The sequence below is a fragment of the Bison bison genome, unplaced genomic scaffold (genome assembly GCF_000754665.1).
Source record: "Bison bison bison isolate TAMUID 2011002044 unplaced genomic scaffold, Bison_UMD1.0 scf7180017864468, whole genome shotgun sequence".
Classification (NCBI taxonomy): Eukaryota; Metazoa; Chordata; class Mammalia; order Artiodactyla; family Bovidae; genus Bison; species Bison bison.
The window spans coordinates 992607-1007454 of NW_011495029.1; the positions used below are offsets into that span (position 1 = coordinate 992607).

The 14848-nt window shown below is 54.0% G+C and overlaps 1 protein-coding gene across 1 annotated transcript in view; it reads right to left on the minus strand.

The window, feature by feature from the left end:
* The window catches only part of TMPRSS6 (transmembrane protease, serine 6), a 48840-nt gene that overhangs the window by 9507 nt on the left and 24485 nt on the right, over positions 1-14848 (minus strand). Inside the window, exons 7-10 of the mRNA XM_010860554.1 lie at positions 12546-12750; positions 9688-9824; positions 8219-8331; positions 7814-7923 (exon numbers count right to left, since the gene is read on the minus strand). Coding sequence (XP_010858856.1) covers positions 7814-7923; positions 8219-8331; positions 9688-9824; positions 12546-12750 — 565 coding nt within the window. The remainder of the gene's footprint in view (positions 1-7813; positions 7924-8218; positions 8332-9687; positions 9825-12545; positions 12751-14848) is intronic.

The window sequence follows — 14848 nt, forward strand, 5'->3', positions numbered from 1 at the left end:
GGTGATGGGCAGCACCTTCTCAAGCATGGCCACACCCAGGTGGGACCATCCCCCAACCATGGAAGCACACTCATATCCCTGCTGGCCGCCTCCAACCCCCACGGATGATGATTTTGTTCCCACAGAGCAGGTGGGAGACCTCCACGGAAAGGTGGAATCCCACGACCTGGGGAGCAGGTAGGAATCCTCCCAACTCCAGGGCAGGGGGAAAAGGGGGCTTTTCCCACACAGCATTGGTCCCAGCTCGCCTCACAGAGCAAGTGGACATGCTTTCATGGAAGGTGCAGCCACACCCCCAGAGTGGCAGGACCCGCCGCAGAGAGCTACCCGTGGCACCCTGCCTTCCCAGGCGGGGCACCCTCACGGAACAGATGGGTCAGCCCCATCAGATATTAGGAATGCCTGCCCCTATAGGGAATGTCTTTACAGATGAGAGAAACACCCAGAATACAGATGGAAAAGTCTACGGGGAGAAGTGAAAATGCCCCTAGCAGAGAAGGTAGGAGGAAGTCAGGAAAGCAAGTGAGAGTGCCCCAGAGCATGATGGGAACATCTCACAGCAGATGCAGCAGCCCACGTTGCAGGTCCCCTAATTCCCAGGGGTCAGAGGCTCCCTGATAACTCCTAGAACATGGCAAGCACTTACTGGTTCAGTAATAGTTGGAGGCCTCATTGCATGGGGATTTTGAGGTCACAGCAGCTCCACCCTATAAGCAGGAATTGTTCTCATCCTGTTTTCCAGAAGAGACTCAGCAAGGGAAATGAGAAGGTAGGCAAGAATCCAGCCTCCTCAGGACCCAGAAGGCCCCACCTGGCCTGCTCTATGGGGAGGTGGGCACCCTGACCCTCACGCCACATGAGCTCCAGAGGCTGAGACCTCATGTCCCCTATGGCCCCCCTCAGACCTGGCCATACTGTCTGGCTGTGGGAACCATATTCTTGCCCCTATGCCAATGAACAGTTCTCAAAATGTGGTCTGGGGACCCTTGGAGGTTCAAAGAGAAAACTATTTTTATAATAATTCTCAGGTATCATTTGCTTTTTTCACTCTCATTCTCCACAAGGATAAAGTAGAATTTTCCAGAGACTATTTAAGGACGTGCATGTGTGTTCACTCACTCAGTTGTGTCCGACTCTCTGCAACCCCATGGACTGAAGCCTGCCAGGCTCCTCCACTCATGGGATTCTCCAGGCAAGAATACTGGAGTGGGTAGCCATTCCCTTCTCCAAGGGCTCTTCCTGACCCAGAGATCAAACCTGGGTCTCCTGCATTGCAGGCAGATTCCTTACTGTCTGAGACACCAGGGAAGCCCCCATGTAAGAATACAGTAAAATTTTCCAGAGACTACGGGATATGTGATACTGTAACCCACTGAACGAAGAAGCAGGTGTGCGGATTCAGTCCTGGTCTGTTAATCCAATTACTAAATAAAGTTGCAAAAACATAAAATGAGGATATTTTTCTTCACCAAATGGTTTTGGTTTTGGAAAATATAATTCATTTTCTTTATGTTAAAATGAAATGGGTTTCTTCTTTTAAATGAATTGATAAATATGTTTAAATGTTTTAAGTTTTCATTTCTACTACTGCACATATAGTTTACAAATATAGTTTTTATATGAGGCATATAACTCTCTGGGTTGCTCAATAATTTTTAAAAGAGTGTAGAGGATTCTGAAATGGAAATTTTTGAGAACCAGGGCAGTACAGCCCAGGGGGACCAGAGAGGGATGAGGTGCCACCAGGGGGCGTCCCGAGCAAACCTGGTTCTTATCCTTTCAAAGCTAAGGAAACAAGGCAGGGATGGTGGTGGGATCCGGCGATCGTCTATCTGTTTTAAAAGTATTTTAGTAAAAGTTATCAAGGATTACTATCCCCAGAGACTTGTCCTGGGGATTGTATAGGGAATCTTGGGGTTGAGAGATACTGAGCAAGGGGAAATGAGAAATTAGGGGCATCCTGAACATACTTAAAGTTCAGGGGCCTGGGGCATTGTCCCCACATGCTCACCGTGGACAGGGATGGAACCAGAGCTGGGTTAGAGGGGAGGGAAACGTTATGTTTATAAGAATTTGAGGGCTGCGTGGTCGCCGTGGCCAGAGGCTCTAAGGACATTTTGGAGGCAAGGCTCTTCGTTAGCAGACACGAACAAAAGAATTCACGGCAGAGGCTGAAATCTGGCGACGCAGGCTAAATTACTCAATCGAAAGAGGATCTATTTAGCCTATGCAGTGTTAAAAACCTTTTTAAAAATGCATGTGCCAGCTAATTTCACATAACGGCCTAGATTCTTGCTTCTGAAAAACACACCCTAGAAACATTGGCTGGAAGTAATCAGAGGCTGCTCGAATTAGCCAGGGCATGTATAGTCCAGCTAAGAGGCTCCTCCTTCCCTTGCTCCCTCTGCCCCACGGCACCCCAGCTTATGGAACTACACACTGGCTTGGCCTCTTTGCACATTTTCGTTTCTGGTTCTTACTGCAGTGCCTTCTGGGAGAGGGTTTAAATCCCCTGACTCTCCAATCCCTCTTCATCTATCAAATGCTGCCCCCACCCCCATATACCCTCTCCAAGGCACGCCAAAAGTCTGAAGACTGTGGAGCCCACCTCCCATCTCAGCTACAAAGTACTCGCGGTCTGAAGGCACCATTTTTTGCACTCATGCCTGCCTTGGTTTCTCCCTTCTCTGAATGTGAGGAATTTTGCTTCTTGCCTCACATAGACAGTAAACAGGGATCCGGTCAACCTTGCATATCAGCATCTCTAACTGAACTCAGGGAGTTCAAGAAAGGTGGATGGATAGAAGGGTGGGTAGATAGAAAGAAGGAAGGGTGGGTTGGCGTATTGATGGATAGATGGATGGATGGAAGGAAGGAAGGACTGATGGATAGATGAAGGATTGAAGGTGGATGAATGGATAGAGAATATATACATCTATGGATAGATGAATATATACACACAGATATTCCCTTCCCTCAAGACAGGCTAAATGGGAAAGAGAGTCAGAGAAGGTGAGCACTGAAAAAGGAAGGTCAGCCGTGTCTCACGTGGCCAGAGCGCTGGACCTGAAGCTGCAGAGCTGAGGCTGAGGCTGGGCTTCGCCACGTGAACCAGCTGTGTGACCTTGGGCATCTCACTCAACCTCAGCAAGCTTCTGTTTTTATGTCTGTAGTAAGACGGGGTGGTAGCTCCCCGTCGGATGTTTTATGGAGTGAATGAGAAGGGATTTCTTTGAAAAATAGTTGCTGACGTCGTCGGGCTGTGAGCTCACTGAGGACAGTAGCTCCTCCTTCCACACTGCCAGCCCCCAGCAGTGCCTGGGGAGCCTCTGTGGCCACCCAGGGGCTCTGGAGACCAGAAGGGCTACCCTATAGCTAGGCCCAGCCTGAGGGGCTCCAGCAGGCTTAAGGAGCCATCAGCGAAGTGGAAATGGTTGGGCAGATCACAAGAAAAGTGACATCACAGGGGAGGAAGCTGGCAGGAGGCAGGTTCCCAGAAAGGGGGAAGCCTGTGCTGTATTGACGCCCCGTCAGAGTGGGTTCTGTGAAACCCAGCCGCTGCTGGCCGGATCTCACGAGGTCAGCTCCCTCCCCCGCGTCCAGGCCACTCAAAGGGCAAGAGGCCTAGGCCAGGGAGAAACTGGGGAGGAAACAGGGTGGGGCGGGGGAAGGCAGAAAGGGCTCAGAGGAGGAAGGTGACTTGCCCAAGGATGCCTCGCCAGTGGAGGAAGCCCAGCCAGCCTCTCCTCATCACCATGCTGGCACTGAGGGGTGAGACCCCCTCTCCCCCAACCTACCCTCTGTCGCTCTTCATCAATGGCCATTCTGTGCATCCCCCTCCCTACAAATCCTGTGCCTGGAAATCTACACCCTTCCCCAGACCTCTCATGTCTGCCACCCACACAAGCAGATTTTCCAACAAATGCTTATTCAAAGAATTTCCCAGCAACTACATGGGCTGATGGTTATCAAAAAAGATCAGAACTAGAGGAAACGGTTTGCCCAGTGCTTGTAATCTGGAGGTACACTTCTGCCTCCCCTTTTGCACTCAGACGCGGGCAGGAGCCTCGGGGCAGGGGGCCACGAGTCTCTCCTAGGGACCCTGACCCTAACAAAGGTCTGCAAAGACAGATGGGACTTCCCGGGTGGCTCTCAGATGTGGTGAGAGGCACAGCAGTGGTCAGTCCCCTTAGCAGGGCGCCGTGGCCATGGGAGGGAACAGCTGACACGGCTGCCCCAAGGCTCTGAGGAAAGACTGCACAAGTGTGAGTGCACATACTCTCACAGACACATGCTCACAGGCCCACACGCCCTCATGCATGCTCTGGATCTTCCCGCTCGACTCTGTTTTCTCTAGTTATGAGCTGGGTGATTTTGTGGGAACGCCTTTGCCTCTCTGTGTCTCAGCCCCTCATAGGTCTATAAAGGCAGCGTGGGGCCAGCTCCCTCGCCAGGTTGCTGAGGATGAAGGAAACGGCACCCGAGCTCAGGGCCTGCCTGGTGCAGAGTCAGGAGCCAGTTCTGAATGCATGGTTGGTGCCTTCTTGAACTGGGCTTTATCCCAGCCTGCAGGAGCCAGCATCCTCTACCCATCATTTCAGTTACTCTTCCCTGGATGGGAGGTCTGCTTCATGCCCATTTTTTAGATGGGCTACTTGAGGCTGAGAAAGGTGAGTCCTTGCCAAATAGAAGGAGAGGAGCCAGGACTTGAACCCTACTTTCTTGTTTCAACAGCTACACTCTTTCTACCTCTCCAGCCCAACTTGGAATGACATTTCATTAGGAACTAATAAACACAACTTATTGGGAGACATCTTTCTGATAGGTAAATAATAAAAAGTTAGGGCCTTGGGCTGGCCTAACCCCCTTTTTTTATAGATAAGAATGGGATGTACCCAGAGTTACATGCAAAACCAGGTGGACAGGCTTCCCCGAGCACATCTTTATCACCCCAGCCTCCCCTCTGTCATTCCTTGTCAATGGCCAAGGTGGAAGAGGCTTCAGAAGAGAGATCGGGGTGGGAGTGCCAGGCCCTGTGGGGCTTCACCTCCCCACCCCACCCGCCACCCAGCTACATCCGGGTCCCTTGCCACCACTTCAAGACAAAGAGACAAGGACAAGAGGCCAGGGACTTCCCTGGTGGTCCAGTGGTTAAGAACCTACCTTCTAATGGAGGGGATGTGGGTTTGATCCCTGATCAAGGAACTAAGATCCCACGTGCCACAACAAGAGAAGTCAGTGTGCCGTCACAAGGAAGACCCAGCACAGCCAAAAAATAATAAATCAATAAATATAATAATAAAAGGACAAGTCCTTAGTCCTCCCTTGGCCTCAGTTTTCTACCTGTACAATGGGTAAAGATAGGGTTCAACGGCCAGCCCAGCCCAGCCCACTTTTCTGTAGCTTAACGGTGCTTTGAGACACTAGGGAGGGTGAAAGTGAAGTCGCTCAGTCTTGTCCGACTCTTTGCGACCCCATGGACTGTAGCCTACCAGGCTCCTCTGTTCATGGGATTTTCCAGGCAATAGTACTGGAGTGGATTGCCATTTCCTTCTCAGACTCCTCCAATTTTGGTAGATTCTGTCACAGTGCCTGAAATTTCACCATTGCAACATCATTCCTTTTGATGAAAACTCTCCCCATCTGTGATCCACCCTTGAAACCCAAGGGCAACTCATGAAATCCTACCACCTGGGGCCCCCACCTCTGCCCAACCTTCCTGACTGCGTCAGGGAGGCAGGAAGGAGGCCCTCCGGGGGAGCATGGTGTGGACCACCGTGTGTCCCGCTGTTCCCATGGTGTGCCTGGGAGAGGGGCCCCGACTCTGGACCCATTTGGGTACCACTTAATCCCACTGAGCCTTGATTTCCTTCTCAGGGAAATGGAATGATGATACTGCTGACATCACAGGCTGTCAGGCCAGTGAACTGATGCCCTGTGCTGAACACCAAGCAGGTGGGATGGGGCACCTGATGCCAGGGACCACCTCCCAGTCCATGGAATAGCCTTGGGGGTGGGAGGTACGTGAAGGAGCATCAGACCCAGGGCCCTTCTGTCTTCCTAGCTCCTCTTCGAGATATCAGATTCACCTCTAGGGTTAAGAAGGCAACAGGAAAAGATATTAATCTCATTCAGAGAACCATAAATCAAGGACCACTCTCAAGGTCACTCTGTGGGCTCCTGATGCTGAGTGGGGGGTCAGCCCAGTCATCCTCAATCTGTGTGGCCCCAAGCCAATGGGGAGGGGCCCTGAGGGAGCTCCATGAAAGATCAAGGCAGTCATGCCCAGAAAGGCCACCCACATGCTGGGACCTGTGGGACAAGATGCCTTCTGCTCTCCAAAAAGCACAGGGCCAGAGTCACACCACTTGACATCACCCCCAAATAGCACAGGCCCAAACTCACATCCTTGGCATGTCTTCTTTTCCCTTTTAATCACAGTCCCTGATAGCTTCCCAAATCCCTGGAAAGGATGGTGACGAGTCAACGAGCGTAGTCAAATCCCTGTCCCCCTTTGTCTGGCTGATGTTTTTCAATAGGATCAACCAATAAGCAAAACCCAAGCGTGGGTGAACATTATCACTAACCCCAGAATCCAAGAATTCCAGAGTCCCAGAACTTTCCAATTTTAATCTATTGGAATCTTTGATACTGAAAATCCATGAAACCAAGAAATCAGGAACCTTGCACATTAGAATCCCAGCCTCTCATAGACCCCTAGGATCTCAGGGTTGGAAGGAAGAGCAGAAGGCCAAGCTGAGACGAGATGCAGAATCTTCTCTTGGGCATTCTTGGACCCCAGGTGGGGAGGGGGTTCCCGAGTTCTGCGAGGCTACTTTGAGATCCCTTCTCTCTCCCCAAGCCTCTGCCCCACCCCTGCAACAACGGTGCCATGGCAGGATGTTATTCTGCTGCCCTTCATGCCTCCTACTCCCCTCCCGCCTTACCTCCCTCCCGGTTACGACCTGTGCCTGAGCCATCCTCTCCCACTATGGGACGCTCCCGCACAGAGCCCCTCCCGTTGTACACATCCCCTCCCTGAATGCTGAGTTCTCTGTCTCTCTCCAGACCAGGGGAAACTCATCTGCAATGTCTCCATTTCCCACCTTCTCACCCACCCCACTCTTTTGCGACTGCCAGGACCACCTGTGGCCCTCAGGGGGCCAGCCCCTCTCATCCTACTGATCAAACTGTATTCACGCTGACCAGAGGATGGCCTGGCTCTGCTGCGTCCTGCACACCTCTCCAAAGGACTCAATTCTTCCTCAGGAACTCTGTCACCAGGGGGCCAAGGGTAGGACAGAGAGCAGGACCGGCATCCCACAGGGGATGCGGGTGACTCAGGTGGCTTCGGAGAGTGGTCAGGTTAGCAGAAGTCGCGTGGACTCAGGCTAAGCAGTGTTGAGGCCCAGAAGCTGCTTTATTTTGACCAACAATGGGGAGCAGGATAAGGGATGGCACTGGGGTGGGTTTAGGAAAGGTGTCCCAGCACCGCTGAGTCCTATGACTCTGCATCATCTCATTTAAGGATTCGGGGTGCCAGGCAACGGGGTGACAGTACCTACAGCAATGAAACCATTTCACTCTAACTAAGATCAGCATCCAAGGTGACTGATGACGAATGTGTGTCTGGGACCTCTGAGTGGCAGGAGGCGAGGCTGGGGCTGGAGGTGGACAGGGGTCAAGGGTAAGGCAACAGGCCTGACCAACCCCACCGCTGCTCTCTTCCCGTGATGCCCCTCTGAGATTGCACACTTGAGCTCCCAAGGGAGGTTACCTGCAGAGAAAGGGAGGGGGTCCAGGGGGTGGGTACCTTCTGTTTTGGATGGTCCACTGGCCCTGGGTGCATGGCATGTCGTATTTCTGCCTCCGCAGTGCATAGGCGTCAAACCAGAGGGCCAAGCCGTAGTCCAGAGAGGGCACCTAGGACAGAGGAGCTGGTCACCAGGGGGCCTGTGGGCTGTGGCCGGGCTGATGGCCCCATCTCCCAGGATCACAAAGCAGGAAGGGGGCCTGCCAACATAGAGTGCTGGCTGGGGCTGAGGTCTGTCAGTCACTCAACCATCACGTGTCGCCATGGCCAAGGGACCCATCCCACCCACCCCAGAGGACTAGTAGCCAGGGGGCAGCCTGGGTCAGAGGCAGAACAGTGCTTCCCTCCCAGCTGGGGTCCCTGGAGGTCTATAGGGTGCCGTGGGCAGAGGGTAGGTGGGCTCACCGTCAAGTGCCAGGAGCAGTGGGTGCTGGGTGAGTAGTAGCTGGGGAAGTACGGTGTGCTGAGGACGCCCTGTGGCTCCAGCCGGCCCTCCAGGGTCAGGTTCACCTCACAGGCTGGGCCCAGAGAACAGAAGTTACAGAGGGTTCCTCAGCCCCGTCCAACTGCACCTGCCAGCAGGTGGGGGGCAGCTGAAACCCACCATCCTGACTGCCACTAAACAGTACAACCTGAAGACTGAGTGTGAATGCATGAACTTGGGCCTCAGTTTCCCCCTCTGTGAAATGGGGACAATAAAAGTACATACTGCATAGGGTAGTTGAGCAGATTACACAGACATGGCATGTATTAAATGCTCAGTAAATGTTCGCTACTGACATCAGCTGTGCAGCCCTTGACCATTTACTGGACGTGTTCACTGCTGTGCCAGCCTCATGGTTACAGGGACTGGGGAGAAAGAACCATTCTCCTTTTCAAAGATGATGAGGTTCAGAGAAGAGCAGCAACTTGGATGAGGTCACACAGTGAAAGGGTGAGGGATGGGGAGCAGCTGTGTCCCCAGCTGCCCCGACACCTCCCATGCAGCCAGGGAAAGCCCTCCTTCCCCTCCCCATAGAGCTATATCAGAGACGCCCATGAGAACGGGCCAACTCTGGCACTTCTTCAACCCCAGAGACTCCCAGAGGGTCATCTGTGGATCTGGGTGACCAACAGGAGAGCAAACAGGTGGAACCAGGGGAGGGAGGGGGAAGTGGCTGAGGAGATTGAGACTGACGGCAGAGGAAGGGAAAGGGGGCAGGTTGTATGTCCTTGGCGTTTAACCCTCCCTCCACGGAGCCCAGGAAACTTCAGGTTTTGCTTTGTCTGCCCAGAGGCAGCTGATGGATGATAATTGATGGTGATAAAGGGTGGGGCCCGCTCTTCCTGAGAAAGCAGGTGGTGGAGGGGGTTTCGGAAGCAGGAGAGAGTAGGGAAGGCTCAGAGGGGCAGCCCAGGCACCCTTTCCCATGAATCGCCCGCCTCTGAACACCCCTTCCCTGCCGTCTCTAGGGACAAATGCGCTGACCTTTAGTGTGAGAGGGTTGTCTGGGGGACCCCACTGTCCACACTCTGCCAGGGTGCGCACAGAGGAAGGACGGGCAGGGGAGGTAACCGGGAGAGGAGACAGCCAAGGAGGAAGAGAAAAGAGAGGAGGCAGGACAGACACAAGTTTTCTGCAAGAGGGCAGGAGAGAGGATGAGGTGAGGAGGAGGGAGGTAGCACAGGGGGCAGGGGAGGGGGTGATGGAGCCAGAACAGAGAGAGATAAAGGAGCTCAGAGGCGTGGGTGTGAGTTTGGAGACCAGAGATGCTTCCAGAACTTTCCCTCCTCCATCCCATCTCCAACCAGAGAAGGGGAAGGCAAGCCCAAGGAGCACCCGTGGCCTCTGCCGCTGAGCCCCTCTCCTCCCCGAAGGACTCCTGACCCCTCACCCTGGATGGTCACAGGCTGCACAGAGAGCACGAAGGGGTCGTAGTAGCTGTGAAGGCCCTTCTTCCAGACCACCGCCATGATGGCACCTGAGGCTAGGACCTCCACCACGGGCTCCTGGCGACTGCAGCCATAGACCCTGGTGGGACAGAGAAGGGTGACGAGGAGGGGCGGGGCCTGGGAAGGACATCCGGGAGGGCTGTGGGCTGCCCAGAGGAACAGATGAGGAGGGACTGGGAGCCTGTACATCTGAGTCTATGGCCAGGCTGCTGTGTGTCCTTAGGCAGGTGTCTAACCCTCTCTGGCCAGGGGGCTGACCAGAGGCCCTATAAGGGTCAGTCCAGCTCCTCAGAGGAGAGAAGACAAGGGGTTTCCCAGACTTCTGGAGCTTACAGTTCTACTGTGACTGCTGACTCCTGTCCCACAGCACCCCTGCAGCCCCCTCAGAATCCCTGTGACCCCTGAGTGCCCATCCTATGCCCTGTAAGGAGACCAGACTGGCACCTATGGGGGCCATACCCTCTGGCTGACCATACCTAACTCCTGGCTCTCCTGGCTGGAACAGAGAGAAGACAGGTGTACAGCCTGATGATCCCCTGGGTACCCCAGAACTCTACCCAGAGCTTGGCTTGGGGGAAGCACAGGAGAAATAACCATATCTTAGAATTCTAGACTCAGAGGAATGTCAACCATGATAAAGTTCTTCAGGGATTGTCAAGGTTAACTGCTTGGTTACCAGGTGGGGAAACTGAGGCTCATGAAGCTGCCAAGGCCCCTCTCTGGGTCCACAGCACAGACAGACCCATGCTGGGCACTGCCTGTGATAGCGGCTGGCAGTCCCGCAATGTCTGTGCCCCCGTTCAACCCATTTCAGGGCAGGATGCTCCAGGCTTCCCCGTCCCTCACTCTTGGCCAACCTCTGCCAAACTTCCTCTTGACTCAGAATTCTCTGGAGCCGTGCTCATCAGGAGACCAATTCCTAGGAAGCTAGTAACCCTGCCTCCCCTGGATGGGGTGTGCCAGCATCCAGCAGGGAGGTACTGCCTTCCTTCCCTGTGCCAGCTTTGAACTTGACCAGTGTGAATGGACGGCAATGGGGGGACTGCAGGCACCCAGGCAAATGCGAGAAACCTCAAGCACAGCCTCAGAAGCACCATCCACACCAGCCCTGGGAACCCTGCAGCTGGCGAGGGAAGAGTGAGCAATCCCAGAAATTTCCCCAGAAGAGTCTTGGTTCCCCAGGGTCCTGGAAGGGTCCTTTCCCCTGGCCTCAGCTTGCCCAGGAGGTGCTCACATCTCCCTGGTCCTCTTGCTTGTTCTCACTGCTGGGGGGTCCCCCCCACCCTCCTATACTACTCCCCGCCTCCACTACTCGTCTCCTTCGGGAGGTGGGAGATAAGATATAAGAGGTTGCCTTTAATCCTCACTTGTAATATTGGGGAATTCTTTTCTTTTATTTACTTAAGCAGCTGAGCCCTTGTTGCAACTAAAACGAGGTGAAGGTTGCTGGAGACCCCACCAGTTCCCCCTACCACCCTACGCCCCTCGCTCCGTGTTCCCACCGCCACTAAAGTACACCTCTCCTGGTATGGAGGGCAAGTCTGAGGGTCCCCTGGTCCTGTCTGATCCACCGTTTTACACCTTCTCTGAGGGCCTGAGACCGCAGTCAGATCCCCTCTCCAGTAGCAGGCTGAAGGGCACAATTGGAGAAGCCCCAGGGAAAGCCCTGAAGTGTCCCCACCCTCATCAGGCCTGGAAATCAGCTGGTGTCTGGCTTCTCTGCTTCCCAGAGCCCTCCAGGAACCCAGCCTACACACACCCCAGACTGCGGTCAGCACATGGCAGTGAGTTGGGGCCGCAGATGAGAAGGCAGCCTCAGAGCCTGGAGAATCAGAGAGGCCCTGCGGGAGGGGGCCAGGGAGAACCTCACTCAGCTCACCCTGCAGGACTGCTCTGGACCTAAACATGCAGGTTGCACCCTCACTGGGCTTGGAAGCTGGTGCCCACGCAGGACAGAGAGGCAGCAGCCCGGTGCCCCAGGGTCTCCCCCAACCTCCTGTAGTCCCCTGCCCCACCCTCATCCTGTGGGAAGGTGATCAGGCTCCTGGAGGCCAATGCCATTTCCAGCCCCTTCGTGGTCTCCCCATGGCCCACTACTTGCCTGTCTTCTGCATTCCACATCTTATCCTAAAGTTCTTCTCTTCTGCTCAAGAACTTTCCATTAGTTCCCCACTTACCAAGTATTAAAGATCAGATTATCCCTTGTATTCCATGCCCTTTGTGGCCTAGCCCCAGCTAGACTGTACATAATAATAAGTAATAATGGCCAGCAGTTGCTGGAGCTTTAATGGATACATCAAATGTATGGTAATAGTGGACAGCATTACTGTGTGTAAAGATCTTGGCCCAGATCTGATTGAAATCCTCTCAATAACCCTGCAAGGTAGGAATGGCTGTGCACCCATTTTACAGGTGAGCAAACTGAGGTTCAGAAAGGCAAAGTAACCTGCCTTAGGGCACACAGCTAGGAAGCAGTAGCGTAGGGTTGGAAGTCAGGGACTGCCAGCCTTCAGAGCATTCTTACAAGATCATGTCACCTCCCAGAGCTGAGCTTAGAGATCGCCTAGTACAACTGCTTTGTTACAGATGGGAAAACAGGCTGGGGGAGGGGAAGGGGGTTGCCCAAAGTACACAGGCACTTCCACTCTTCTCTCGCCATCTCCCTCTGGCCTGTCTCCCAGATGCCAAATATAGGGCCCAGGGGCACCCAGCCCCTTGTCTCAGAACACTGGGTGTGGCTTTGACCGCACACCATCACCCCCTTCCCAACCTTCCCCCCACCACCTTCCCAGGGACTCACGAGGTGATGAGCCTCCTCTCGAGAGGCCCCGCCACGTCATACATGGCCAGCCGGTCCCGGCAGTCAGCCAGCTTCCACTCGAGCCGGAGTTTGAGCATGAGATCCTGGGGGCCCTGAAGGTGCCACAGGCAGCTGGAGGCCAGGGTGTCGGGCCCCTTCAGCCGGAGGGCCTGGCCCTGGCCCACGTAGCTGTAGCGGTAGCAGCCTGGAGTAGGGAGAGGGACAGGCCCCCTGACCCCTGTTAGCTGGGAGGAGGGACCCGGTTGGGGGGCAGCCCCATCAGGTCCTCACCCAGGCAGGGGTGGGGTGGGGAGAGCCCAGAGGCCCTCTGTCCCAGCTTCCTGTTTCCCCACTGCTTCCATCTCCAGCCTCCTCATCCACACATACATTCATTTGTTCATTCATTCATTCCCTTCACGCTCACTGAGCTCACCAGACCAGGTAAATGCTAGAGAAAGATTTGGTCAGCTGCCCGAGCGTACGAGAACAGCAGGGAAATATATAGACACTGTGGGGGGTGGGGGGATATCTCGGAAGTGAGGGATCTCAGGGAAGTCCAGTGGAGGGTGGGAGGTACAGAGTGAGCAAAGGGCTGCAGGCTAGGATGGGCAGAGGACTTGGAGGCAGGAGGGCAAGCTGGAGGAGGGAGGCAGGGTCCCCCTCATGCCCAAGAGAGAAGCCTTTTGGTCCTGCAGCCATGAGAGCCATGGAAGGTTAGGTAAGGACGGGACACGATTGGGCTTGGGTCACAGATTCCTCTGGCTACTGAGAGCAATGCCAAGGAAACCAGGAGACCAGCAATAAGGGGAAGCAATAAGGGGAGCGGGCTCAAGGCTGCATTTCGGATGGAGAGAAGGGAATGTGTTCCAGTGGGGCTAGGAGGCAGCCAAGTAGAGGAAGTCAGCTCAAGCTGCTGCTGCTGCTGCTGCTGCTAAGTCGCTTCAGTTGTGTCCGACCCTGTGCGACCCCATAGACAGCAGCCCACCAAGCTCCCCCGTCCCTGGGATTCTCCAGGCAAGAACACTGGAGTTGGTTGCCATTTCCTTCTGCAATGCATCAAAGTGAAAAGTGAAAGTGAAGTAGCTCAGTCGTGTCCGATTCTTAGCGACCCCATGGACTGTAGCCTACCAGGCTCCTCTGTCCATGGGATTTTCCAGGCAAGAGTACTGGAGTGGGGTGCCACTGCCAGCTCAAGCTAGTGATCATCAAACAGCACGAATGAAACAGATTGCACTTAGCAGGCATTTTGATACATGCCCAGAAGTGAACCAAGTGTCGTACACTCACCATTTCATTAAATGGTTCCATGAAATAGTTTCTATTATTGTCCCCATTTTACAGACCTGGGCCAGGCAAATCTAGGTTCACCTGATCTTTCTTGGGCCTCAGTTTTTTCCTCTATAGAATGGAGGCAGTAGTGATCCTTGCTAGGTTGTCACAAAGCTTAAGGAGGGTGCATGTTTGAACACTCAGCATAGTGCCTTGCACATGCATGCCTGCTCAGTCGCTTCAGTCGTGTCCAACTCTTTGCGATCCCAGGGACTGTGGCCCACCAGGCTCCTCTGTCCAAGGAATTCTCTAGGCAAAAATACTAGAGTAGGTTACCATTTCCTTCTCCAGAGAATCTTCCTGGCCCAGGGATCGAACCCAGGTCTTCTGCATTGCAGGCAGATTCTCTACCACTGAGCCACCTGGGAAGCCTTGCACATAGCAGGTGCTCAATACAGGTAGTGACCATTCTTCTTTAGGTAGGTGTTGGGGAAAGGGAGAAGGTGGAGCTGGGAAGAAACTCTTTGACTTCTCACCCTTCAGTTGGTCACACTTGAGGCTCAGATGTAACCTGTCCCGCTGGCTGCCCTCGTCCACACCTCCTTCTCCATCACACCCCCACTGTGCTTCCTCTCTTGCGGTTCTCCATGAGCTTTGACTGCAGTGCTAGACCTTGCACAGCAGTATCACCTATACCATTCACTCATTCATCATAGTTGATGGGCACCTACAGTGTGCTTGACTTAGGCTCCAAGGACCAGCAGTGAACCTGAGCCGTAAGTATGTCATTTAAACCTCACCTTGAGCTAAGCAGAAGGGATGTGGGAACGAGCCCCGGATGTGAGAGGCAGCCTGGTGTGCAGGGAGTTCACACTCTGTACGATTGTCCTGGCACCACCTCTCACTGCTGTGTGACTTCCTATCAGTTGTTCAGTCACTCTGAGTTCTGTCAAATGGACATAATGCTAATCCCTGTCCCACCTCCTTCTCTGCGTGGTTCTGAGAACCAGGAAGGGCATGGAGGTGAAGGAACA